A 27,253-nucleotide genomic window follows, 5' to 3' on the forward strand; every position below is an offset into this window, starting at 1 on the left:
CAAATATATAAAGGAATTAATTAACAAAATTTAGAAAACTCACTTATAATAATACAATAGTGATAGGGGACATTAAAATCCCACTCACAACAATGGAGAGATCATCTAAGCAGAAGATCAACAAGGAAACAAGGGCTTTGAATGACACACAGGACCAGAGGGACTTCACAGATATATTCAGAGCATTTCATCCTAAAGCACCAGAACACATATTCTTTTCAACTGCACATGGAACATTCTCCAGAATAGATTACCCACTGGGTCACAAATCAGGCCTCAACTGGTACAAATACAGTGAGATCATACCATGCATATTTTCAGACCACAACGCTATGAAACATAAAGTCAATCACTAGAAAAAAATTGGAAGGACCACAGATACATGGAGGTTAAAGAACATCCTACAAAAGAATGAATGGTTACCAGGAAATTAAAGAATACTTAAAAAATACATAGAAGCAAATGAAAGTTAAAACATGACACTTTAAAACCTTTGGGATGCAGCAAAAGCAGTAGGAAGAGAGAAGTGCATAGCAATACAGGCCTTTCTCAAGAGGCAAGAAAAGTCTCAAAGAGAAATCCTAACCTTACAACTAGTAGAGCTGGAAAAAGGAACAGCAAATAAAACCTATACCAAGAAGAAAACTAGAATTAATAAAATTAAAGCAGAATTCAGTGCTAGAAAATTGAATTAAAAAAAAAACAGATCAATGAAAATAGGAGCTGGTTCTTTGAAAGAATTAATAAGATTGATAAACATCCAGCCAAACTTATGAAAAAGAAAAGAACATATTGCATGGAGCACTGGGTGTGGTACATAAACAATGAATCTTGGAACACTGAAAAAAATAAAATAAAATAAAGATGTTTAAAAAAAGAAAAGAGAAATGACCCAAATAAATAAAATCATGAATGAAAGAGGAGAGATCACAACCAACACCAAGGAAGTACAGACAATTATAAGAACATATTATGAGCAACAATATGCCAACAAATTAGTCTATCTGGAAGAAATGGGTGGATTCCTAGAAACATATAAAGTGCCAAAACTGAATCAGGAAGAAATAGGAAATCATAACAGACTCATAACTATTAAAGAAACTAAAGTACTTATAAAAACATCTCCCAAAAAATAAGAGTCCAGGACCGGATGGTCTTCCAGGGAAATTCTATGAAACATTTAAAAAATTAGGGGCACTTGGGTGGCTCAGTGGGTTAAAGCCTCTGCTTTCAGCTCAGGTCATGATCCCAGGGTCCTGAGATCGAGTCCCACATTGGGCTATTTGCTTGGTGGGGAGCTTGCTTCCCCGCCCCCTCTCTGCCTGTCTCTCTGCCTACTTGTGATCTCTGTATGTCAAATAAATAAATAAAATCTTAAAAAAATAAAATATTAGTACATATTCTTCTGAAGTTCTTTCAAAGAATAGAAATGGAAAGAAAACTTTCAAACTCATTCTATGATGGCAGCATTACTTTGATCACCAAACCAAACAAAGACCTCACTCAAAAAGAGAATTAGAGACCAATATCTCTGATGAACATGCATGCCAAAATTCTCACCAAGATACTAGCTAATAGGATCCAACAGTACATCAAAAGGATTATTCATCATGACCAGGTGGGATTTATTCCTGGGCTTCATGTGTGGTTCAACATCTGCAAATCAATCAATGTGATAACACATTAACAAAAGAAAAGAAATGAACCATATGATCCTCTCAATAGATGCAAAAAAAATGCATCTTTCTTGTTAAAAACTCTTTGCAGTGTAGGGAAAGAAGAAACACACATCAGTATCATAAAAAACTGTATATGAAAACCCCATAGCGAATATCATCCTCAATGGGGAAAAACTGAGAGCTTTTCTCCTAAGGTCAAGAGCAAGTCAGGGATGTCCTCTCTCACCACGCTTGTTCAACATTGTACTGGCAGTTCTAGCCTCAGCAATCGACAACAAAAAGAAATAAAAGCCATCCAAATCAGCAACTTTCACTCTTTGCCATCAACATGATACTCTATGTAGAAAACCCAGAATGCTCTCCCCTTCTAAAAATTCCTAGAACTGATACAGGGATTCGGCAATGTGGCAGGATATAAAATCAAAGCACAGAAGTCAGCTGCATTTCTATACACTAAAAATGAAGCTGAAGAAAGGGAAATCAAGGAATTGATTCCAATTATGATTGCAACAAAAAGTATAAGCTACCTGAAATAAACCTAATCAAAGAAATAAGTATCTGTATTCTGAAAACAATATGACACTTATAAAAGAAATTGAGGAAAAGAAAAAGAAATGGAAAAACATCCATGCTCACAAATTGGAAGAACAAATATTGTTAAAATGTCTATGCTACCCAAAGCAATTTACACTTTCAAAGCAATCTTTGTCAGAATATGATCAGCATAGAGCTGGAACAAACAATCCTGATATTTGTATGGAACCAGAAAAGACCCTGAATAGCTAAAGGAATGTTGCAAAACAAAACCAAAGCTGGTGACATCACTATTCTGGATTTCAAGCTGTATTACAAAGCTGTAATAATCAGGACACTATAGTACTGGCACAAAAACAGACACATAGACCAATAGAACAGCATAGAGACCCCAGAAATGGTTCTCCAACTCTATGATCAAATAATCTTTGACAAAGCAGGAAAGAATATCCAATGAAAAAAAAGACAGTCTCTGCAAAAAATTGTGTTGGGAAAATTGGATAGCCACATGCAGAGGAATGAAACAGGACCACTTTCTTACACCATAAACAAAAATCAATTCCAAATGAATGAAATATGTAAGTGTGAGACAAGAATCCATCAAAATTCTAGAGAAGAACACAGACAGCAACCTCTTTTCCCATCCCATCCAACATCTTGCACAACATGGCTTCAAAGACAAAGGAAACAAAAGCAAAAATTAAGTATTGGGATTTCTTCAGCATGAAAAGCTTCCACACATCAAAAGAAACAGTCAACAAAACTAAAAGGAGCCTACGGAATGGGAGAAGATATTGTCAAATGTCTCATCAGATAAAGGGATGATATCCAAAATCTCTAAAGAACTTATCAAACTCAACTTCCAAAAAAAAAAACCCAGTCAAGAAATGGGCAGAAGACATGAAAAGACATTTCTCCAAAGAAGACTTATAAATGGCTAATAGACACATGAAAAAATGCTCCACATCACTAGCCACTAGGGAAATACAAATCAAACCCACAATGAGATACTGCCTCACACCTGTCAGAATGGCTAAAATTAACAACTGAGGAATCAACAGATGTTGGTGAGGATGTGGAGAAAGAAGAATCCTCTTACACTTTTGGTGGAAACGCAAACTGGTGTAGCCACTCTGGAAAACAGTATGGAGGTTTCTCAAAATGTTAAAAACAGAGCTACCCTGTGATACACCAGTTGCACTCTGAGGTATTTATCCTAAGGATATAAAGATAGTGATTCAAAGGGGCTCATGAACCCCAATGTTTATAGCAGCAATGTCCACAGTTGCCAAAATATGAAAAGAGCACAGATGTCCTTCTACAGATGAATGGATACAGAAGATGTGGTATATACAATGGAATATTACTCAGCCACCAAAAAATGAAATCTTGCAATTTGCAATGATGTGGTTGGAAGTAGAGGGTATTAAGCTGAGTGAAATAATTCAAAGAATGACAAATACCATAGGATTTCATTCATATGTAGAATTAAACAGACAAAACAGATGAACATAGGGGAAGGGAGAGAAAAATAAAATAAGAGGAACCAGAGAGGGAGACAAACTAAGAGACTCTTAACTGTAGGAAATAAACTGAGGGTTGCTGGAGGGCAGGTGGGGGGGATGGGGTAACTGGGTAATGGACATTAAGAGGTCACTTGAAGTAATGAGCACTGGGTGTTGTATGCAACTGATTAATTACTGAATTCTACCTCTGAAACTGATAATGTGGAGCATATTAATTAAATTGAATTTAAAAAATTAAAAAAAAGAATGAAACACTATATAACTTAAATATAGATGCAAAGTCTCAGGAGCAGAAATTTAGAGAAGGGAGAAAAAGAGAAATATAAACTAAGCATAAGGTTTCAGAAAAAAATCTCAAAATAAGAGAATAGAAATAAGCTCAATTAAATCAGTAATTATAATAAAAGTAAATGTATCAAAATTGCAATTTAAAAGACAAATATTTTCACATTGTATTAAAAACAACAAAAGCTGGGACACCTAGGTGGTTCGGTCAGTTTTGCATCTGACTCTTGATTTTGGCTCAGTTCATGAGCTTTGGTTCATTGGATTGAGCCCTGTGTTGGTCTCCACGTTCAGTGAGGAGTCTTCTTCTCTTCCTCTCTCTTTTCCTTGCCTTCTCCCCTCCCCCTGCTCATGATCTCTATGTCTCTAAGATAAAATAAATAAGTCTTCTAAAAAATCAATTATATTCTCTTTACAAGAAACCTGAAACAAAAAACCCCAGAGAAATTGAAAGTAAATTAATAAAGATGAACTAGGCAAATACTAACTAGAAAACACACACATATATAAATATAGATAGATAGATATATAGATAGATGATAGATAGACAGAGAGATAGATAGATACAGCTATATTAATACTAGATAAAATACACTTTCAAGAAGAAACATTAGGGGAAATATTATTCCTAGTGAAATATGCAATTCACTAAGAAGATATAATTGCTTTAAATCTGTATGCATGTAATAACATAGCCTCAACATATATAAGGAAAAATTAAGGCAAACTCAGACTCACTTTATAATGTCATTTCTGAGGATGAGGATAAAAGTGTGAAATTGCTTTGCAACATAGGATATGTATTATTTTACCTTCCTTGGTGTCCTGCTTTTCTTATAATTGTTCCCAGGAATGTATATCAAAAATGGAGTATGACTAATAAATACTTTAAGATGTGGAACTGGCTAAATGAATCTGCTGGGTGGAAAGCAATAAGGATCTGCCTGATATGGGAATTAGGGAACTGATGGTCTGGTTCATATGGTGGCAAAGAATCTGGTCAAACTATTATTAGCCATTGTTCCACTCTAGACTCTAACTGGACTGGATCTTTAGGCAACTTGGCAATAAAATGACAGGAGTATGTTGAACTACTTCAGGTGTCTTTAGTGAAAGGATACCAGAGACAAAATCTAGGATGAAGCCCCCCGAAACAGATGGGATATAAGGAGGCAATTATTTTAGCTTTAGTAAAAGAGGTATCCGTTGCTGATAGCCGTGAAGCAGAGAAAACCAAGAGCGAGATTATCATGTGCTTTGTGGGATGGCAGCTGCTACAAAATATGCTTTGCTCTGTTTCTAAACCTGTCCAGGGAACTATGCAATTTTCGTTGTTGGAATGAAGTTACTGGGAGGAGTTCTAGGAGTCAGGCAATCCCTCCAAACCTTACCTCTCCCTTGGGATAGCGGTAGCGATATTTATCTTGGTCCCGTAGTGCAAATTCTTCAGGGTAGTGTTCCTGGATTTCCTCATAGGTCATCTCCTCACAGACACCCTGAGAAGAATTATTTGGGGATAAACGTATTCACAAGGTGACATCCATACAGCCTTTACCATAGTTCTGAGTCCAAAGATTATGGCACAGCAACACACTTGATTTTCTGTGAAGCCAGCTCTATGTTTGTGCCTATTGTCTGTGTGTGTGTGTGTGTGTGTGTGTGTGTGTGTGTGCACGCTCACATGAAGTGTATGGATGTGAGAGAGTGTGCATGTGTACAGGTGTGTTCAGTATGAGTATATGGTGTGTACCTGTGTATGGTGTTTCTCTATGATTGTCCCAAAAGGTTTGTAGATGTACATTGTACATTTCAATATGTATTTTATAAATATATGGGCTTAAGGATTTGAGACTGTGTTTGTGTGTATGTGTATCAAGCTGGTATGTTTAAAGACATATGCCTTGTGTTTGTGTATTTGTCTCAGTTTTTGTAGTGTGTTTGGTGAGTGTGTGTGTGTGTACAGGGTGTCTGAGCATCTGAGAATGTGTTCACATGAGGGTCTCTGTGATCTGTTTCTTCATGTATGTCTCAATGTGTCTGTGGTCTGTGTTTCTGTGAGTGTATAGGTCTCTGATTATGTCTCTGATGTATATGTGAATAGCTGTGTGCCTATGCCTGAGGTCATGTGAATTTGTGGTAATATGCTTGAGGTTATGCACCTGCATTTTGTGCATTTCCATCCATGGTATGCCTATCTGCGTCCATATGATGTAAGTATATACAAAGACTGCATGTGTGTCTACGGTAAATGTGTCTATATGTATCTCTAAGTGTGTCTCTCTGTGACTGTGTATGTGTGTGCATGCACGGTGCATTAGCCATTGTTCCACTCTAGACTCTAACTGGACTGGATCTTTAGGCAACTTGGCAATAAAATGACAGGAGTAGTGCAGGTGTTGATTGGTAGATGTGTCTGAAAGGGATTCTATGTCAGAATAGCAGGTCAATGTGTCTGTGAAGTGTATGTCTGTGATTATAAACATATTTATGGTGGATATCTATGACTATGTATGCAAGCACACACATATGTGCACTTACATAACAGTGCTCTCCCATTTTATAGCATTTCCCATCCCCTCTGCTCCTACCTATGCTCCAGGACCTCTGGCAGATAAAGAAACAGATATCCACAGACATCTCAAAAGATAAGAATTAGTAAATTCCTAACAGTTTCAGAGTGGACCTTGGGGAAATATAGTCCCCTTACCCAAAGCAGGAATTCAGAGCTCAGAGAATGAGTTCCTTAGGAGCACATGAGAGCTTTCACTGAAAAATATCCAGAAGCGAGGTGGCTGGCAATGTTGGGTTTATAAGATTTCCTTTTGATTGTGTGGATTCCAGTTAGACTTTCCTGTAAGGGAGCAATAGCCTCTGGCTGTTGTATTTTCAATCATATACCAGCCTTTCTTTAGGAGTGAATTTCACCCCTGCCATAACCCACAAACAGTTCTGCAGTGTCAAATTTCTCCACTGACACTGTCTATGAGAAAAAGTGCACTCTACTGGGTACACAAACTCCTTCCAGGTTGGCTTGGACTTTCTATTTAGAGGCATGCTCAAAGCCTCTTGCCTGTGGAAGTGACACTGACTTCATATTGACTTAAGGAAAATTGCCTAAACTCTTTGAATTTTATTTTCCTCATCTGAAAAATGAGAATTACAACAACCTCACAAAAGTGTTTTGAATATTAAAAATAATATATCTAGCACAGAATTTTCAAGGTACATTTTTTTTTATTTCCAGCATAACAGTATTCATTATTTTTGCACCACACCCCGTGCTCCATGCAATCCGTGCCCTCTATAATACCCACCACCTGGTACCCCAACCTCCCACCCCCCGTCCCTTCAAAACCCTCAGATTGTTTTTCAGAGTCCATAGTCTCTCATGGTTCACCTCCCCTTCCAATTTCCCCCAACTCCCTTCTCCACTCAAGGTACATTTTAAAGACTCAAGCAGTGGAACTAATTATTAATATATTATGATCATGGAAAATAAACCAGCAATTTAGGCATCATCCTAAACTATTACTTTTTCCTTACTCCTCCCCTAGAGCAAATTGCTGTAATTCTATCCGTTAAATTTCTCAAAAATCTATTCCTTTTTCTTTCCTGTCTCCACTACTACAATCTTAGCAGTTACACACACACACACACACACACACACACACACACACACACACAGCCTTCTTTGTTTATGCTGGGCTCTGCCTGACATACCATTGTTGATCCTTTCTACCTGACTCACTGTTAATGAATGCTCAGCTAGGCATCACTTCCTCCAGGCAGATCCTGGCTGGGTCAGATGCCCTGCCCTGACATCTGTACATCTATGGTCTAGCCTCTCAGGGACTATATCACACATGCTGTTTTGTATTCTTCTGTTTTTTTTTTTTTTTTTTTCTGTCTATCCTGTTTTGACCGAAAATTCAGTGAAGACAAAAATAAATCTCTTTCTCCAATACCACCCCAGAGCCTGAAACAGAGTAGGTATCCAATAAATGTTTATACCACATGTGGGCCAGAAACAAGTAGTGACTGATCTCTCATGATGAAGGGTTTATATATTTTCTTGAATGTATTTTATAGCAATTATATGTGATATGTAGAATGATACTATATATTCCTTTTTTAATATGTGTATCTCTGTACATCTATAGCTAAGTACATGTGTATATATGTAGACACACATATACTTCTTTGCATTCATTGAAGTATATCTACCAGGCAAGCAAGTTAACCTAACTACATGAAAGTTAACTATATTTGTGATAAAGCTTTTACTTTTAGGTCTAACAATCATAACCTGTGGACTGCTACCTGATGTCCAGTATAACTATAATCCAGGTGAGACAATGGGGAGGAAAAAAAACACTTTTGCAAAAGGCACATGGGGAAACCTGACTCTGAAGCAAGATTATTATGTCATGAGGGTCAGATGGTCTTTTTCTTCATTCTATTTCCAATACCACTATTTTAGTCCATTGTCACCTTTTGCCTGGATTAATGCAACCATCCCCATACTGTTCTACGTGCTCAGTCTGGCCCTTTTCCTAACTAGCTTCCACACTAGTTAGAATGATCAGAATGGCTATTTACTTATTTATTTATATTAATCAAGTATAATTAACTTACACTGTTATATTAATTTTAGGTGTACAATATAATAATTCAATAATTCTATACATTTCTCAGTGCTCATCAAGATAAGTGTACTCTTAATATGCTGTGGCTATTTCACTCGTCCCCCTGCCCACCTCCCTTCTGACAACCACCAGTTTACTAAAGAGTCTGTTTTTTGTTTATCTCTTCTTTTATCATTGTTTATTACATTCTGAATATATGAAATAATATGGTCTTGTCTTCTTTTTACAAATGTGAATCACATCCAGGCCACTTCTTGACTTAGACTGCATCTTTGGCTTTCCATTTTTAGGGCAGCATCCAAATATTTCAACATGAAGTATAAAATGCTTTGAGATGCCTCCTTTCCAACCTCATCTCCCTTATACTTCCCTTCTTACAACATTTTGTCATAGGATGTGCACTGTCTTATTTATGGCCTGCCTTTGGGCTCCATGAGGACAGAGAACATGTCTATTCTGGGCTTCACTGGATCTCCAACACACAGAACAGTGTATGGTGCATGGCTGGTTGCTGAGAAATACTTGTTGAATTAATTGTGTTCTTCATAGGAGCCAAAGAAGAGGCAACCGAGGGGATAAGCCCGAGTCAAGTCCCATTAACTACCAGGAAATTCATCGCCCATGATCTCACCGCATCAATTTCGTTCAGGGCCTTCCACTGCTCATAGGGAACACCCAGGGCCTCAGCTGTCTGGATAGTCCTCTTCATGTGGCTGGTCCACACCTTCAGGGAGCTGATGCCCTGGGACTGAATGAAGTTGGCCAGGGCATAGGCGTACTGGGGAGTGGGGTTGCAGAAGATGAGAAGAGGGGAGAGAGAGAGAGATGAAAGAAAACAGAGTAGCTGTGAGATCTGCCACAAATGGTGAAATGATGATGAACAAGAAAGAGTAGAATTTAAGTGTTTCCAATTTATAAACAGAGATATGACAAGGATCAAGGGAATAGAAACAGGTATGTGTGCTTATGTATGTATATGTTTGTGTGTGTGTGTGTGTGTGTGTGTGTGTGTTCATTGATGCTTGTTTAAGAAACCCCTTGCTCAGTTATTCATTCAAAGAACCCACCTCTGGCAATTGTGGAGCCTGGGACAAGACTACAAATGGAGGCACTTTACCCAGTCAACCTCCCTTCTCTTCTCATTTGTGGCTCCATCCTGCACTTGTAGGTGTTTTGAGTACATGTTTGTAGATAACCTAGTCACATGACCAAATTCTATTCACACCCCATTTCCACTGATTCCCATGATCCACAAACAGTGACTGTTTGGTCACTCCTTTGCTGAGGGCTACACACTACTGTGATATGGCCTGTTCTCAGGCGGACAGACTCTGAGATAGGCCCACACAGGCATGGAGAGCAGACTCCAGGCCAGAAGTGTAGGGGATTCTGGGTTTTGGGTACTCAGAGTGTGGTCCAGAAGTAGGGGGTGTGTGATTTGGGGACATTTCTTTTTGACTCTGGGGATTCTCATTTTCTTGAGTTGGGGTCTTGGAACCCAGATTCTAAGATCATTCAAACATATACTGAGTGTGTGTGATCATGGGCTGGGTATCAGGGTGTCCCGTTCTCAAGACAGAGCCAGTCCAGTAGGGAAACAATGACAGTACTGAAAGGAAACATGAAAGGCTGTGGGAGCCCAAATGAGCAAGTGGTTTGTTCTTTTGCATAACGTCATGTTATTAGTCACAGGTAGTAACATGAGGAACACTGGCACAAATGCATAGATTTATTTATATGTACACATGTGTATGTACAAATGTAAATATTTTGTATACACATTCTAATTATGAATTATGAGTCAGTAGTCAGTGTGCTCTGGCGGAAGGAGCCCTTGATTGGGAAGTAGGCAACAGAGGTTAAACTTTCCCAACTTCCTTATATGTCCCTGTGTGACCTGGAACACATCCCTGTTTCTCCCTGGCTTTATATCTTCTGCCTGTAAGTTGTAAACACCATTAGCTCACTGAACATCTCCTTTGAGCATCACATTAGATAGTGGAAGAGGAACACATAGAGTGCTCTTGACATACAGTAGGTGACAGCCTCTGTGATTGATTATGAGTGACAGCCAATGAGAAAGTGTTTTGTAAATTTCATGGTGCACTGTGCCCATAAGTATGAAGGTTGGTGCCAGGCATTTACCTGTACATGCACATGTTTGTGTTCAAGGGCAGCATGTATTGTGGAGATGGCCATGTGTCCAAACTGGGTATTGAGATGTATGGGCAGAGCCATAGCTGGCCCCAACCAAGAGACCCCTGGCTGCAGGTAGTGCCATAGGGAAAGGGTAATGCCACCAGTACCCTCTACTCTGCTCTGAAGAGTAAGATAGGTGGGAATCAAAGGTCTGAGTCCACCTCAAGGGGAGCCTGACAGTCTGAAGTAATAGAAAGGGAACCATGAGGACCAGGCCTTCCAGTGCAGTGCCATGATTAGGACACTACCACTTCTGCAGTGGGGGATGAAGAGGGGTAGACAGGAAAGCCTGGTTTTCAATCCTGGCTCTTTTTTCATTGGTTACATGACCTGGGGCTGCTCTTTTCTCCTCCCTGGGCCTCAGCTTCCTTAGATTTCATGAACCATTAATGGTAATGTCTCCCCCACAGAGCTGTTGTGAGGATTGAATAAGGTCACACTTGTGGAAGCAGAAGGTGCTGTCCCTGTGCACAGGTGCCCAGTAAAAGAAAGTGCTTCCTCCCTCCTGCACCCCATTTCCCAATTTTTCTACCCAAGCCATCCTCCCAGCAAGAACAATAACTGTGTTAACAAGCCCAGGCACAGGGCCAAACATTAAGGAAAATGTGTGCCTTATTTTATTTTGTATCCTTAAGGTGCAGGTTACTATGCTTGGCTGGAGAGAAAAGAATAATGCCACAGTCAGAGATGAGCTAGAACTGGAACAGATTAAGTCCAGGGCACAGTGACCTGCCTGGGAGGGCAGGAAGGGACAGGGGAGGGCTTCCTGGACCAAACCAGGGAGCAGAAGCTGGACCCTGGAAGGAGGTGGGAGAGAGAGGGCAGGAAAAGAGCAGTAACTGGTGGAGAACAAGTGCTGAAAATGGAATGGCCTGAAGTGGGGGTAGGGGTTGTGGCATTAGCCCTGAATAAGGGAGAAAATAGATTCAAGGATGGGGCATATAAGGGCAGCTGTTAGGGCATGTGATGGTCACCAGCTGACAGCAACCTAGGAGAGCAACCTAGGTGGGGAAAACTGCACAAGCAAAGGCACAGAGTTGAGAGAGAGAGGAGAGGAATCAGTCAGGCAAGTGCGAGGGGTGTTCACTGTAATGGGGCTGCAAGAGCAAGCAGATCTGGACAGGCATGAAGTGCCAAGACCAAGCTAACAGACATGCAGATGTTGTTAGCACATGGGAGTCATTCAAGGATGGGTCAAGACTGAGTGACTGATTGGGTGGAAGAGCAGGTGTGACCAGAACCTGCTTTTACCCTGTCACTGACTTCCCCATCTTTAGGACCCAGGCAGTAGCTGTACCATCAGCCACAGCCCACCTGGGCCAGCTTACCCAATGCCTCAGTGTGCCTGGGTCCCTTCTTACCTGCTTTCCCCGAGCTGAGAGGCCAGAGTCACCTCCAATGCGGCCTCTGAGGTTGAGTTCACTCTCTCCATGCCGGCATAGGTAGATGGATCGGGGTGTGACGTGGATGTTCATGAGATAGTAGACTGTGCGGCTCTGGATGTGGTCCTGTACTCGGTTCACCGTGTATCGTGTGCCCACATCGAAGATCTTGATGTAGGAGAGGTGGCTAGGCCAGCCCAAGAAGAAGAAAGTGCAGCTCAGGGGATGATGATGGAGAGGCTGATCCCAAGACAAAGCCCCATCCCCACACCCTGCCTTCAAGCCTCTTCTACAATGTAGCTTTCACCTACCTTTCTGCTATCAAAATGTCATGCTTTGCCCTATTCTGGGTACCTGTTCTAGAGACTTTGCTCCCAGCCACCTTACAGAGCTCACTGGCTGTTACCACTCCGCTGTTTCCTTTCTTCAGTTTCAGCTTGATCCAAGCCAACTTTTCACAATCACTTTTTACACTCCAGGGATCTGGGTTCTGTTCTTCATAGTTCACACTCATGACATACTCAGAGAAAAGCAGTAATCCTGTGACCCTGGCTGCCTCCCACATCTTACTGGAAGCTCCTGAATTGTCTACACAATCTTCTAAATCTCAAGCTGAGTTCTGTACCTCTATTCTTTAAGTCCCCTGCTATGATATATTGTATTTGACACCAGACAGGCAGCTACCAGATTGTGTCTGTGCACAGTTGTGTCTGTGTGTGTAGGTCTCTTCTCACTGAGAAAGGGAAAAAAGTTGTTTTTTTCCCCCTATATGTCATGCAGTCAACAAACACACCCTCCTTTGTTCTAACCATTGTCCTTGAGGTGGGGACTCAGCATCTCCCCTTTGGAAGCTCTTCCTTCAATCAAGAACATACACTTGGAAACATGTGACCAATGCTCAACATCCCTTCCATAAACAGTCTGTTAGATGTGTCAAGTATTAGGATGTGGGGATGCAGAGATGGTCCACAACATGGAAATCCTGTGGTCCTTGCTTCAAGCCCCATTTTATCCCCTCAATTCTGTGCTCTAGTCATGAATTAATAACTATACACAGAGTGATAATCAAACTATTCAACAACCTGTCTGCAGAGGAGCTGGGAGTGAGCACCACTGACTAATTAGAGGACTAGAACCATGGAGTAAGTCTTCTGAGGTCCCTGCTGTACCAGGCATGAGTCCTTTAGTTGTTGGACTATATGGAGTTCAAGAAGATCCATTGGAAGAAGTGGGGAAGGCTGCACCAATGGGGTGACATACCAGGAACCCTGGATGCACAGTAGCAAAACAAGGTAAATAGAAATAGCTAAATTAACCCAAGGCAGGTAAAGCAGTGGCTGATGGGTTTGGTTTCAGAAAGCCTCCTCTCTGATCTTCCTAGAGATGGCCTTTTAATCTGTATCATACTTAATCATGCCCATCCCTGTCATCTATATCCAGTGGTTTCTGCAGGACATTTGCACTTGCTAAGCATTTTCTTCTGTGCATCTGGCAGGGAGTGGGGACTTCGAAATACATGAATCCTCATAATCGTCCTAGGAATCAAGGATTATTAGCTGTGTTTTATAGGAGAGGAAACTGAAGCACAGAGAGTGGAAATGATATGCTTAAGGTTACTCTCTCCAACTATCTTGTCTAAGAGTCTCAGAACCTCGTGGTGGAAAATATCTCATGTAGCCTTGTTGCCTAATCACTGTCTATTCCTGGTGCTAGGTCCTGGGTAGTTCTAGGAGAGCTTTCAACTTCTTGTTTAGTCTGACATTCTATGTACCTGCACACACTGGCCCTGCTTGGCCTCACCTCACAGTCCCATACCCACACCCATGACCATAATTTCTCTGTTTCAATCTAGCCTTTATGATTTTGCTGGAATATTTTCTAAACTCCCCTACTTTTATTCATATTTAACTACAGTATTCCAAAATGCTGTTCTGTTTGCTTAAAGACATTCCTTTCCTGCTTTCCAAAGCTGAGCTCCTATGTATCCATTCTTTGAGAGCCAACACATTCACTCTCTCTAGGACGTCTTTGAGCCCAGAATCACATGAAGTCATTTAGAGGTGCTTCCCACTGAAAGTAATATATAAGCTAGTGCCTATCTACTATGTGAAATCTAAAATAAAAATCATACACTATATTATATGAGGAGGTCCCACGAAATTTTGTGTTTTTTTCCTCCATTTTGACCACATTGATGCTGGTTTTGAAATTAAAATAGTAAACACTTTACAGATTGTTTTATTCCTATTTTTGGTAGCCTCCACCTTTCTGGTACCCCAAACACATGCCTATACTGGGTAAACCTGCTCTTCCACATCTTTCTTCCCAAGCTGAGCTGAGTTTTCTCCTCTGTATTCCTTTAGCCCACTTGGTTTACAATTTCTACAATTCTGATCAACTGCATGTTCATTGGTTTCTCCAACTAAATGTGCATTCTCTCACAGCAGGGACAACCCTTCTCTCTTTGGATTCCTAGGGCACAGCTTTGGCTGGGCCCTGATACATGGATGTAAAAATCTTGAAATAAAGTCAAACTTCAGAATATGTCATCTTTAGGCCTAAACTGATTCATCAAACACTACCTGAGCACCCTCAGAATTCTATGCTGAAGACTAGGGGCTTTCTCAATGCTTCTTTCACTTTAGCTCCCCTTCAAGCTTTTTTCAACATATGCTGCTAGCCTGTATGGTGCATTTGTGGAAATTTGAATAAATTACACTTTCCTCAAGAAAGAAACATCCCCACTCCAACACACATGCCTCGGTGAGGAAAACAAGTGTACCCTTGACCTGGTTGTCTTTGCACAGTGAACAGTCTTTACAATTGTATATAAAGTTCCTGCTTCTTGCACCAAGAGTCTAAGCCTCATGTGACACTTCTTTATGATACAGGGATGTGGGAAGAGTAAAATTTGGCTGGAAGAGTGAGATAAGGGTTTGAATAAATGTTCTACTGACTCATTATGTGGCCTTAGTTAAGTCCATGCACAGTTCTGGGTCTCAATTTCTCCATCTATGAGCAATGCAGTAACAATACTTGCCTCTTAGGACTTTGGTTGGGCAAAGCTGGAATGACGTTGTTTAAACTTCCTAAGGTTTTAATAACTATTTGAGGCCTCCTCATACTCGTCATTTGGGGCTATAAGGTTCTAGGTGACCAGAGTCTTCTCGCATCACAACCGATTTTGAGGACTCTGGGAATATCCTATGTCTGAAACTCACATATTCCAGCTAACATGTTTCTAATTTTTAGCTGACATTATGAATGAGAGTTTCATATTTTCATGTGTCTTCCCATATATCAAGGCACTATGGAAGCTATCTGCAGATGGAAACCACCTTTCTTGACAGTATTTATACTCTTATGTACATCACAACTCAAAGAGGCCAGATAATTACTGATTGAAAAGGTACATGGGTTTATGAAAAGAGACATGAGTAGGAGGCAAAATATATGGTTAGAATCCTAGTTCTACCCCTTGATTAGTGCTGGGAGCTTGGCAAGTGGTTTCAGCTAAGATTCAATTTCCTCTTCTTGAAAACTTATGAATATAAGATCTATTTTGGCTTCCTTTATAGGGGTGCTGAGGGGATTCAATGAAACAAAGAAGGTGGCATCCATGTGTGAGGAATGCTTTTGAAAAAAATAAAAGCAACAACTACAGGAGGGAAGAATTTGTTCTTAGAGATCAGGGTCCTGATCTGTTCATATTGGTCAGGAAGGCACTACTTTAACACTCTCATGGACATTTTATATATCAAGGATTTACTACCTCAGACAATTAGAACTTGGAGAGTCCTAAAGGGAAATCATTGATTCTAGCTCCCTGACGTTACAGATAGAGAAGGTGAGACCCAGAAAAGGACATTTCCACAGGTACTAAAAAACATCAAAATAGGGGTAAAGATCTAGTCCTGGATTTTAGGGTTCTGGGTTCTTACCTGTCCAGTTCATCATCCAAGGGTTGGTAGTTGACCTCATAGCATTCAATTCTCTTCAGAAAGTCTTCCAGAACCTTTTCTCGGTCACAGTCTATGTAATCAGGGCTACCAAGTTTTACTTGCTAGGAAAAGGGAGAACAGAGGAACTGTGAGAGACAGAGACTCTAACAGTGAACTTTGGAAGTGCCCTTAGAGATCACTGAGTACAACATCCCTCATCATAAAGATGAGGAAATTGAGACTTAGACAAAAGGTCTTGCCAAGTTACAAATCAGTCAATTAAAGAGAATTTAGAATGTGTGACTCCTTATGCTTTATTTCGATGTGATTAAACAAGGTCTGTTATATTGTACTCAGTTCTAGAGAACACGGTGTTTAAGAAGAATATTTAAAAGAAGATGTGGGTTGGTTAATTGAATTTAAATGAAAAAAGAAGATGTGGTGTATATCTATATCTATATTACTCAGCCCTTAAAAAGATGAAATCTTACCATTTGCAACAACATGAATGGAACTAGAAGGTATTTTTTTTAAAAGATTTTATTTATTTATTTGACAGAGAGAGATCACAAGTAGGCAGAGAGTCAGGGAGAAGCAGACTCCCCACCGACTCCCCGCCGAGCAGAGAGCCGGATGCAGGGTTTGATCTCAGGACCCTGAGATCATGACCTGAGCTGAAGGCAGAGGCTTAACCCACTGAGCCACCCAGGTGCCCCTGGAACTAGAGGGTATTATGCTGAGTCATAAGGAATAAGAATAAGAAATAAGCCAATCAGATAAAGACAATTATTGTATGATTTCTTTAAATAATATTTTATTTATTTGAGAGAGAGCGAGCGTGAGCAGGGGGAATGGGCAGAAGAAGAGGGAGAAGCAGACTCCCTGTTGAGCAGGGAGCCCAATGCAGGACTCAATCCCAGGACTCTGGAATCATGACCTGAGCTGAAGGCAGATGCTTAAAAGACTGAACCACCCAGGTGCCCTGATTTCACTCATATATGGAATTTAAGAAACAAATCAGAGGATCATAGGGGAAGGGAGGGGAAAATAAAATCAGAGAGGAAGACAAATCATAAGTGACTCTTAATCTCACAAAACAAACTGAGGGTTGCTGTGGGGAGGGGGATTGGAAAGAAGGGGGGTGGGGTTATGGACATTGGGGAGGGTATGTGCTTTGCTGAGTGCTGTGAAATGTGTAAACCTGGCGATTCACAGACCTGTACCCCTGGGGATAAAAATATATTATATGTTTATAAAAAAATAAATAATTAAAAAAAGAGACTCTTAACTATTGGAAACAAGCTGAGGTTTGCTGAAGGGGAGGTGGATGGGGGGATGGGGTAACTGGGTGATAAGCATTAAGAAGGGCACTTGGTGTAATGAGCAATGGTTGTTATATGCAACTGATGAATCACTAACTCTACTTCTGAAACGAATACTGCACTGTATGTTAATTAATTGAATTTAAATTAAAAAATTAAAAAGTTATAAAAGAGGATCAGAAATTGTGATGTGAGAAATGGCCAAAGAAGAGGAACAGGAGATTTTGGCCAGGGGTCATAATGGCATACATGTATTGAGTGTTGAATGAGAGAACATGGCATGTTGGCTTTAAATTTCTGAAAGGTTAATGTCTCTTAATCCCCCATGCTTATCTTCTGCACCCACATTTGTTATCTCAGTGAATGGTGCTATCACCCATTCAGTTACCTGAGCCTAGAAAAAATATGGGAGTCATCCTAGATGCATCTTCATCCCTCACCTCTCAGCAGGCACAAGACCCTCTCCATTCTATCTTCTAAATATCCCTCCTATTGATTTCCATTCTCTCTTGCCTGGACACTTACTCTAGCTTTGTGACTAGTTACTCTTGTGTACAGTCTTGTTATTTCTGATGTATTCCTCATACTAGCAGCCAGAAAGATATTTTTTAACATGCCCATCTGACCATGGCATTCCTGTGCTTAAAACTCTTCACCACTTTCTTATATCCTTTAAGGCACAGTGTGAACTATTTTATCAGGTGACCCATTTGTAATAATTGATTCCAAAATAATTTCTTCATCTCATCTCCCATTGCACTTCTATTCCTCTGCACACTTTGCTCTAGACAACTTGAACTTCTTATAGTTCTGTGGAGATACAGTAATTAGTATATGCTATTCCTTTATATCCAATTCTTCACCTGTCAAATTCCATTTGCATTCCTCAAGATTCAGGCCAGCTATTGCTTTCATTGTTAAGTCTTCCCTGGTACACATCTATCCCTCCCATGCAAGGCTAGGTATTCAACAGTGTTCTCCCAGAGCCTCCTTTATTTCTTCATCTCAGCCCAGACATACAGTTATGTCTATAAACTTGTCAGTATCTCCAAGTATGTCTCACTAGACTGTGAGATCAAGGGCAGCATTCTCCTCTATGTCTTGAGTACACAGAATGGCCCAGTACAGTTGTATATATTAAATTTTTGTTGAATCAGTAAATGGATAGATGGAAGGGTGGATGAATAACAGGGGTTGGAAATGTTCTATGCCCTAAGAGACAAAAATACGACTAATCAGTTAAAACTTCAGGGAGGCAAATTTCAGCTTGATTGGACTGCATTTGATGAAGAAATGAGTCTTTTTTTATTGGAGGTATGAAAAGAAAATATAGACAAATATTTAGCTGAGATTTCAACTATGTGATGGAGGGTTAAGGGAGGTAACCTATAAGGTCTCTTCTGTCCCTGAGCTCCAGTAATTTCATGAAACAAGGAACAGTAAAATGTGTCAGATGACCCAGTTCTAGAGCACATGTCCAGAATCTAAAAGCAGTTACATTTCTGATACAAGCCTGAGGTCCAGTCCCACTTCTACTTCTTTCTGGTTGTATGAGGCTTTGAAAAACTCTTCTCTTAGAATCTGTTTCCTCTCTCCAACAATGAAATGATTCCTAACATGCGGGTTGTTGTAACAAATCAGTAAGAGTCAAGTTTGGTGCCCAGTGCATATTAATGACTCTATATTATGGCTTCTTTAAATTTCATAGGGTTATTGTAGACTAGGAAGGTCAGGAAATACTTCCTACAGGAAGTAGGAAGAATAGTTAGGAGTAGGAATAGGAATCTTAGGATTAGGAATAAGAATAGGAATAGGAATAGGAAGCTCAGAGAAGAATATCACCTTTAATAACCTCATAGAGGTCTTTTATGTGTTACTCAAGCCTGAGGAAAAGTAAAGAGGAAAGGGTAAGGTACTCCTTACCCTGATGTTTTCTGCGATGATGCCAGGGTCATTACAGATGGACTCAATGAAAAAGACCTATAAGAGAGAAAGAAGAGAAATTTCCAGCAGGGAATTATATTTGGTAGGGCCAAACATAGCTTCACCTCTTCTCAGTGACTTTGAGTCATCCCTAGGGGCATCTATGACAACATAATTTCATACAGTGTTACTTTTCAGGATTCTGAGTTTTATGAGACATATTGACTCAAAACTGAATGACCCTAGATTATCTTTTATGTTTTTACTTCTTATATATGCTTTTTGTAGTAGTTCTCTTCCCTCCTTTCTCATTTCCACCCCAACGGTGTCTGCCTGTCAGCAATTATCTTCCATTGTCCAATATGGCACCTCTTTCCTGTTCTGTTTTGTTGCTTTTGTGATCTGGAAAGCCACATAACCAAATTACAATGTTGAACTTGAATTTGTAGTTGATTTGGCAGATTAGAGTCCTCTGGTTTGCCTACTATATTAAGTATGCTGTAGATGACAGTGGGAATGTTACTATACCTTGTAACCATGTTCTTTAGCAAACTGCAGAATTAGTGACCGTCGTTCTCTGGTTGTGTTGGTGGCATCAAAAACCTAGAGGCCAATGATGAAATTGGTTTACTCTGAATCTGGTTTTGGGAGAACACCTACTCCTTGGCTATCCTTGTGCTAGGTGGAGGGCTTCCAGTAAAACATAGATCTTGACTGAGTTTTGAAGAATAGGAAGGACTTGAAATAATTGATTTATGCCAATTTCTTAAGCATTCATTGAGTGCTTGCTGTCAGTCCAGAAATGTAACAGACTGTAGGTATAAATAAGAGGAAAATTGTAAGTTTTTACTAGGGTAATTTTATAGGTAAAATAACCAATGCTTAGAGGAAGGATTTGCTTTAACCAAGGCCACCAAGAGTTGCTAACAGAGCAGAGTAGAATGGATCCTCTCAACTCCTAGTTGAGGCTTCCTCACTTTGGAGCTCTTCAAGAACAGGAAACAACTCTCTACCTTCAGCACCTAAGGTGGAACAATTTGAGACTATTTTCTCCTTTTAGAATTCACAAATTTTACCCCAAGCATCTGTGAAACTAAATTGACTAGACATTTAAGTAAGTCTCTAGAACTAATAAAAAATTAATTAAAAAAAATGTTTGTACTGTAGTCTTAAACTATACTGTAGTCTTTCTGAATTGTTGGGGGTGGGGTGGTAAAGCACAGTGGTTAAGAGTGTAGATTTTGGACCTATGCAACCTGAATTCTAGTTTTGGCCTTGTTGTAGTCATGCTGTGCCACCTTGGGAAATAATTCAATCTCTCTGTACCATTTTTCTGGGCTATAAAATGGAATATAAAAACAATGCCTGTCTCATGGGAGAGGGGGGAATTAAATTAATATGTGAAAAGTTCTTAGAATAGTGTATAGAACATAGTAAATGCTCAGTACATACTAGGGGCCTTCATTCTGGCAGAAATTTGAAGAAAAAAATGCAAAATTCCTTACCGCAACATGACCTTCCTCATGGCTGAGATAGTCATGGACATCCTTCAGGGCTGCCAGGGCACACTGCCTGAAAAGGATGGATAAAGAAACAGAGACAATCCCTGTCCCCAAGATGAGTTCCTCTCTATGTCCTTCCATTATCTTTTGCACCATCTCTCAGAAATTTCACGTTAAATTATTCATCTATGAAACATTTACACAGGGTATCTTATGTTGTAGGCACCATGACAAGCACAAGACAGGTCACACAGTTGAAAGTGGTTCTGTGTGCACATCTTAGGGGGAGGCATAAAGTGACATATCCAGGAAAAAAGGATAAATGACAGAGTCATAATATTAAAAAAACAACACTTGAGGGGGTAGAACACAAGTGTAACTGGTCCTTAAACCCAGGTAGAGATTGAGTATATAGTCTGTGAAGTAGAAGGCATTCCTGGAATGGGTAATAGTACAAGCACAGGTATCATGGTGGCAATATGTTTATGCATTTGGAAAAAATGTTTAGTGGTTACTCTTTGTTGGGTTCTATTATAAGGGCATGGATCAATAAATGAGACCTAGGTTCTGTTCTGGAAGTGCTGTGTCTTGTAAAGGAGAGAGAACTTGAGATTAAATAAATGGTATTGGACCTGCAATTGCACTACTGGGTATTTACCCCAAAGATACAGATGTAGTGAAAAGAAGGGCCATCTCTACCCCAATGTTTATAGCAGCAATGGCCACGGTCACCAAACTGTGGAAAGAACCAAGATGCTCTTCAACGAATGAATGGATAAGGAAGATGCGGTCCATATACACTATGGAGTATTCTGCCTCCATCAGAAAGGATGAATACCCAACTTTTATATCCACATGGACGGGACTGGAAGAGATTATGCTGAGTGAAATAAGTCAAGCAGAGAGTCACTTATCATATGGTTTCACTTATTTGTGGAGCATAACAAAGAGCATGGAGGACATGGGGAGTTAGAGAGGAGAAGGGAGTTGGGGGAAATTGGAAGGGGGGGGTGAACCATGTGAGACTATGGACTCTGAAAAACAATCTGAGGGTTTTGACAGGGTGGGGGGTGGGAAACAGGTGGGAACCAGGTGGTGGGTATTAGAGAGGGCATGGATTGCATGGAGCACTGGGTATGGTGCAAAAACAATGAATACTGCTATGCTGAAAAGAAATAAAATAAAATAAAATAAAATTTAAATAAATAAACAAATAAACAAATAAATAAATGGTATTGGAGAGACTGGAATGGGCCAAGCTATTGACATCCTTAAAGGCTCAGACTCTTAGATTTTCCACTCTCTCCTGTAAGGAATAGGAGACATTTTCTTTATAAGTTCTTAAGTAGGGGATGGTTTTGGGTATAGTAGGGAAAGAATTTTTCCAATCACCATTTGAAACTCTAGAAGGCCTCCTTTTTAACCCAAATTACTCTGCTCTGCACCCCTGTTATCTGAACAAAGCCGTCTTTCAGCCAGGGTCAGCTCTGATCTCTAAAATATTAGAAACTTACTTCCTTATATGTAGGGCCTCCATGTTGTCTGGAAGAAAAAATTCGTAGTTCTTGTAGCTCACTGCCTCTCGTCGGTACTGGCCTAAATTAAACACTGAAAGCAGGGAGGTCTGGTGAAGGGATTGGAAAGATTCTAGTGGAAAAATATGTCAGTGCTGGGAGAGATTTCAGAGATGGAAGGAGGTATAGTTTGTAGTTATATAATATGCTTTTAAAGCTTTAAATTATGGTTACCATCTCATTTATTCCTCACAACAACTCAGCAATATAGGATTTACAATCCCATTTTACAAATGAAGAAACTGAAGTTCAGAGAAAGGAAGTAATTTTCATAGTTAATAAATGGGAAGCTGGGATTAAAAACCAGGCCTGTTTGGCTCCAAAGCTAGTGGATTTTCTGCTATTCTATTTTTTTATAAACTCTAATGCTTTCAATGCTCTACTGTATTGGAAAAACAAGGAAACAGATCCAATGAGTAAAATCAATCACTAAGTATCAAACAGTGAGTCAGCAGGTAATAGAACTAGACTGGACCTCCTGAATCCTAGTCCAATGTTATTACATTTTCCAGTATCATGACAGAGAATCTAAATTTATTGCCCTCTCTAGGCTATATTTTCCCATTAGTAATAGTGAAAAATATGACAGAAGGTAAGGAAAGGAGGGGAAAGAGGATAAAGGGACCAATGCAGTATTTCATTAATCCATTCAATAAATACATTCTGATGCACATTCTGACACACACTATAAAGTGGATATGAGTTCTGAGGTCTCAAAGATAGATGAGATATGCATGATGGGGCCCCAAGGAGCTCACAATCCAGCAAAAACTGACAGTAAACCAGAAAACATAGAGTTCCCACACAGTTTGTTGAGTTCTCCAATAGGCATTCAAAAGAATAAGGGGGAAGGACAGACTAACTACACTTGGAGTAATCTAAGATGATTTGTGGAGAAAGCAACATTTGAGTCAGTCTTTTTTTTTGTTTTTTAAAGATTTTATTTATTTGACATACAGAGATCACAAGTAGGCAGAGAGGCAGGCAGAGAGAGAGAGAGAGGAGGAAGCAGGCTCCCTGCTGAGCACACAGCCCAATGCGGGGCTTGATTCCAGGACCCTGAGATCATGACCTGAGCCAAAGGCAGAAGCTTTAACCAACTCAGCCACCCAGGCACCTCTTGAGTCAGTCTTTTTCGGAAGGCAGCCCTTTTATAGGCAACCAAGGGGGTTGGGAGTGGGGAATAAAGACATTTCAGGTAGAGGAACACCATAAGCAAAGGTATAACATTGGCAGAAGGCAGAACGTATTTGGGGGATGGGGAGTCATTCACTGTGACTGAAGCCCGTGATGCTGACAGGGACAGATTGTGGAGGACTTTGAACAACAGGCCAAAAAACTTGGGTTTAAACCTATAGACCAAGAAGACCCTTGAAGGCTGTAGGTGTGGTAAGCTTTATGCTTTGAAGCATGACTCTGAAGCTTTGTGCTCTGTGAAATGGACTGGACTGGAGCAGATGGAATGCATGTGCATTAGGGCACAGGCCCATGCACCACCATCCCATGTTCCCCTAACATCCAGCAGAAGCTACTTGGAGACTGCAGTCCTCTGCAAATACTATTCGTTCTCTGCTCTTCTGCCAGTGTTCTACTTTTCCCACAGGACCAAGCTCAAATATATTCCATCTAGAAGTTTCTCTGCCTTCCAGTTGGTGATTTCCTCTGTGAGCCCCCTCAGTACCCTGCTCTAGGATTCCTTAAGTGACCATGAGGTGTCAGTATGCATCCCAGCCAGATAGAAGACTCTTCAAGGACAGGGTGTGAATCTCATTAATTTTTACATCTTCAATGTCTAGCATGGATTTTGGCACATAAAAAACCATTAGGGAACACTTCACTAGTGAATTAGAGAAGGAAAAGAAGAGATATGAGAAAGAAAGGAGGAGAGTTGAAGAAAGGGAGGGAAGCGTGCAGATACATAAGGTGCTGGGATGGGCAAGAGAAAGGTGAGATAAATAATGGAGAAAAGGTGAGTATAGGGCCAATGTGGGATTAGTTTTTCTTCCCATCAGTAGAACCAAGTAGCAGACCTGGCACAGTGAGTGTCAGGCTTTGGAAATAACCAGACGTGGGCTCATTTCCTGCTTCTGTCACTGGGTGGCCATGTGCCTTTAGAGGTCCTTCACCTCTTGGGCATTAATGTAATCAACTGTGGAATGATGATAATACTAGTTTCTTTTTCATGGGCATTATAGAACTTAAAAAAATAGATGTTAGTTCTTTGAGGATAGGCATCCTATTCTACTTGTCTTTGCTCAATATCCAACAAGGGCTTTGTCACAGCTATGTGCTCATTGAATAATTCATGATTGAATAAATAAATGCCCAAGCAGAACTGTTTGCTGCACTGGGGAGCAGTGCTCCATTTCACAAGGGGGGTCTAAGTACTTGCTTAGTGTACCAGCCAAGGGGGAACATAGCCCCAATAAAATTTTCAGATAAGTTGATATTCACTGGAAGCATCAGTATAGTCATTTGAGATAAATATAAACACTGGTAGACCTTCTTAACATTACTGTTTTTATTCTGAATTGTATATGATATGGGGACACCCTATCTCTTACTGTTTAAAGCATCTGAATGTCTTAATCTGGTCACACTTCGGAGAGGGAAAGCAATATGACTTGGTCCCCTGCCCCCAGAACAACTCCTGGTGAGAGACCCAGGCACACACTGCAACAACACACTCTATAATTAGTGTTGGCATAAAGAGTGCTGTCAGGAGGTTTGGTATGGGAGCCCAGATAAGCAGTCTTCTCAGGGGGAACAGAGCAATCAAATAGGAATGGGGATACAGGTTGTAGGTGGGCAGAGAAATCAAATGGGGAATGGGAGAGAGCAATTACTCAATAACCGGTAGTAAGCAGAAAAGAGACCACACTAAAGAGAATGGAAAATTGGAAACGGGAAGTGAAGGAGGAGTTTGGCAGGTATGGAAGGAAGACTTTCTGGAGGTGGAAAAAGGCAGGACCACTTCCAGGTGGGAAGTAGAAGTCAACAAGCTCAGACCTAAAGAGAGGCACCTTCTGAACTCCAAAAGATGAGGTGGGTGAAGGTGCCCAACTTTAGTGAAGACCCTCTGGGAACCTCTGGGCTGTGGCTTCAATATGCTTGATTCTACATACCCTAAGACTTGAAGAAAACCTTAAGGTTTTGAATAAATGGTAATGTTAATAAAAGTAGTAATATTGGTGTGGCAAGAATAATAATAATGGTAATAAAAATAGTATATTACTCATAGGATTATGTTAAGGCCTTGTAAAACTGGAGGTCCCTGAGAACAGACATTTAATCTCACTAGTTTTCCTATACCTATTACCTAGAATACTGTGAGGCATAGAGTATGTTCTCAAGGTACTATAAAACTTTTAAGAGCGTGGTGGTGGTGGTGGTAGTAGAAGTAGTAGTAATCTGAAGATTGGTAATAATGGTTTGAGATGTTCCTGATACTGAGGGAATGTCTCTTTCATGCCTGCTACCTTAACCTTCAGCCAGTGGCAGGTAATGGGCTGTAGAACAAAGGGTTTCAGAGACATACCTTTAGTTGGTGTTCCTATCCAGTTGAGATATCTTGTGAGCTTCGTGGAGATATAGGTCTTTCCTCGAGCTGGTAAACCCACCATGATCACCATTGTGGGGGAATTGGTAAACTGGGGTATCGATGCTGAAAGATAAACAGAATCTCAAAAACTCATTCCCAGGTTCCCATTCTCTTCTGTTATCAGCTCAGGGATGTTGAATTGGGAAAACAACTTACCTACCATTATAAGAATAATAACAAAAACCTGGAAATTTTCAAACTGACTTCTGAATTCTTCAGAAAACTGAGATTACAGTGTGAACAGCTAAACCCAATCTATAGAGACAGGCAGGCATCTGCAGGGAGCAACAGAGCAGGTGTTTGCTTATCTTTCAACATATAAACTCATAAGAAGACTGAGCTAAAAATTTATAATAAATTGCTAAATGTTCATTGTGGGCTAGTGTGAGAATATGAAGCCCCTGGGGCTGAAGACATAGGTGGTTTTGCATCCTCTAGGAATTCCACCAGTTACAGAAGAATCTTGAAAAAGATGTCCTATAGTTCTGGTTTGGAGAGGAAAACAGAATAGCAGCCATTGCTGAAATTGTGCCCAGGCCATTCTCCCTTTGTATTCTATGAAACAAAAGCCTTAGTCTTCGCAGAGAAAGGGAATGCAACTGTAGTTTGAGAGCACTGGTGGAAATTAACTGCAGCTGACAGAGTGGAATGTCCAATACTATTGAAACTCTGCTGAGACCAATCTACTCCATCTCCCTAAAAGAAAATAAGACTTCATCTGAAGAAAGAAGGGCAACAGAAATTGAGGACACTGGTAGAAACTCACTACACCTGGAGAAGGAAAGTGAAAGAAAAATGCTGTAGCCCAGAAGGCATAGGAATATGCACTAGGCCCACCATTATAGTTAAAGAAGAGCCAGGAACACATGGGAAGGTCACACCTCCAGGACTGAGGATAAGCCTGCCTAAGACTGAGGCTTAATCAGATTAACATGAAATGTCGTTAGTTCCCTTTTCCCTATTACCAGGCTAAAATAAGTAAAATAATAGAAGACTACACCTTCAAAAGAAGAGAAAGATAATTGTCCCCAGAGAGCAACTCAAAGGGAAGAATCAAGGAAAGAAAAAAATCTTCTGGAGACAAAGAAATCATCAGTATCAGTCTCAGTTATGGTGCTCATATTGGGACTCTCAGGCAG

The 27,253-nt window shown here is 40.3% G+C and overlaps 1 protein-coding gene across 4 annotated transcripts in view; it reads right to left on the bottom strand.

The window, feature by feature from the left end:
- Window positions 1-27,253, bottom strand: part of PFKFB1 (6-phosphofructo-2-kinase/fructose-2,6-biphosphatase 1) — a 113,285-nt gene that overhangs the window by 9,012 nt on the left and 77,020 nt on the right. For 2 of the 4 annotated variants that reach the window (XM_032330801.1, XM_032330799.1), the window contains exons 2-10: window positions 26,052-26,177; window positions 22,454-22,547; window positions 20,943-21,009; window positions 19,966-20,040; window positions 19,438-19,494; window positions 16,193-16,314; window positions 12,231-12,438; window positions 9,302-9,448; window positions 5,416-5,520 (exon numbers count right to left, since the gene is read on the bottom strand). In XM_032330801.1, coding sequence (XP_032186692.1) covers window positions 5,416-5,520; window positions 9,302-9,448; window positions 12,231-12,438; window positions 16,193-16,314; window positions 19,438-19,494; window positions 19,966-20,040; window positions 20,943-21,009; window positions 22,454-22,547; window positions 26,052-26,177 — 1,001 coding nt within the window. The remainder of the gene's footprint in view (window positions 1-5,415; window positions 5,521-9,301; window positions 9,449-12,230; window positions 12,439-16,192; window positions 16,315-19,437; window positions 19,495-19,965; window positions 20,041-20,942; window positions 21,010-22,453; window positions 22,548-26,051; window positions 26,178-27,253) is intronic. The other 2 variants (XM_032330802.1, XM_032330800.1) reach the window with 2 other exon arrangements.

The sequence above is a fragment of the Mustela erminea genome, chromosome X, assembly GCF_009829155.1.
Source record: "Mustela erminea isolate mMusErm1 chromosome X, mMusErm1.Pri, whole genome shotgun sequence".
In the NCBI taxonomy this organism is placed as follows: domain Eukaryota; kingdom Metazoa; phylum Chordata; class Mammalia; order Carnivora; family Mustelidae; genus Mustela; species Mustela erminea.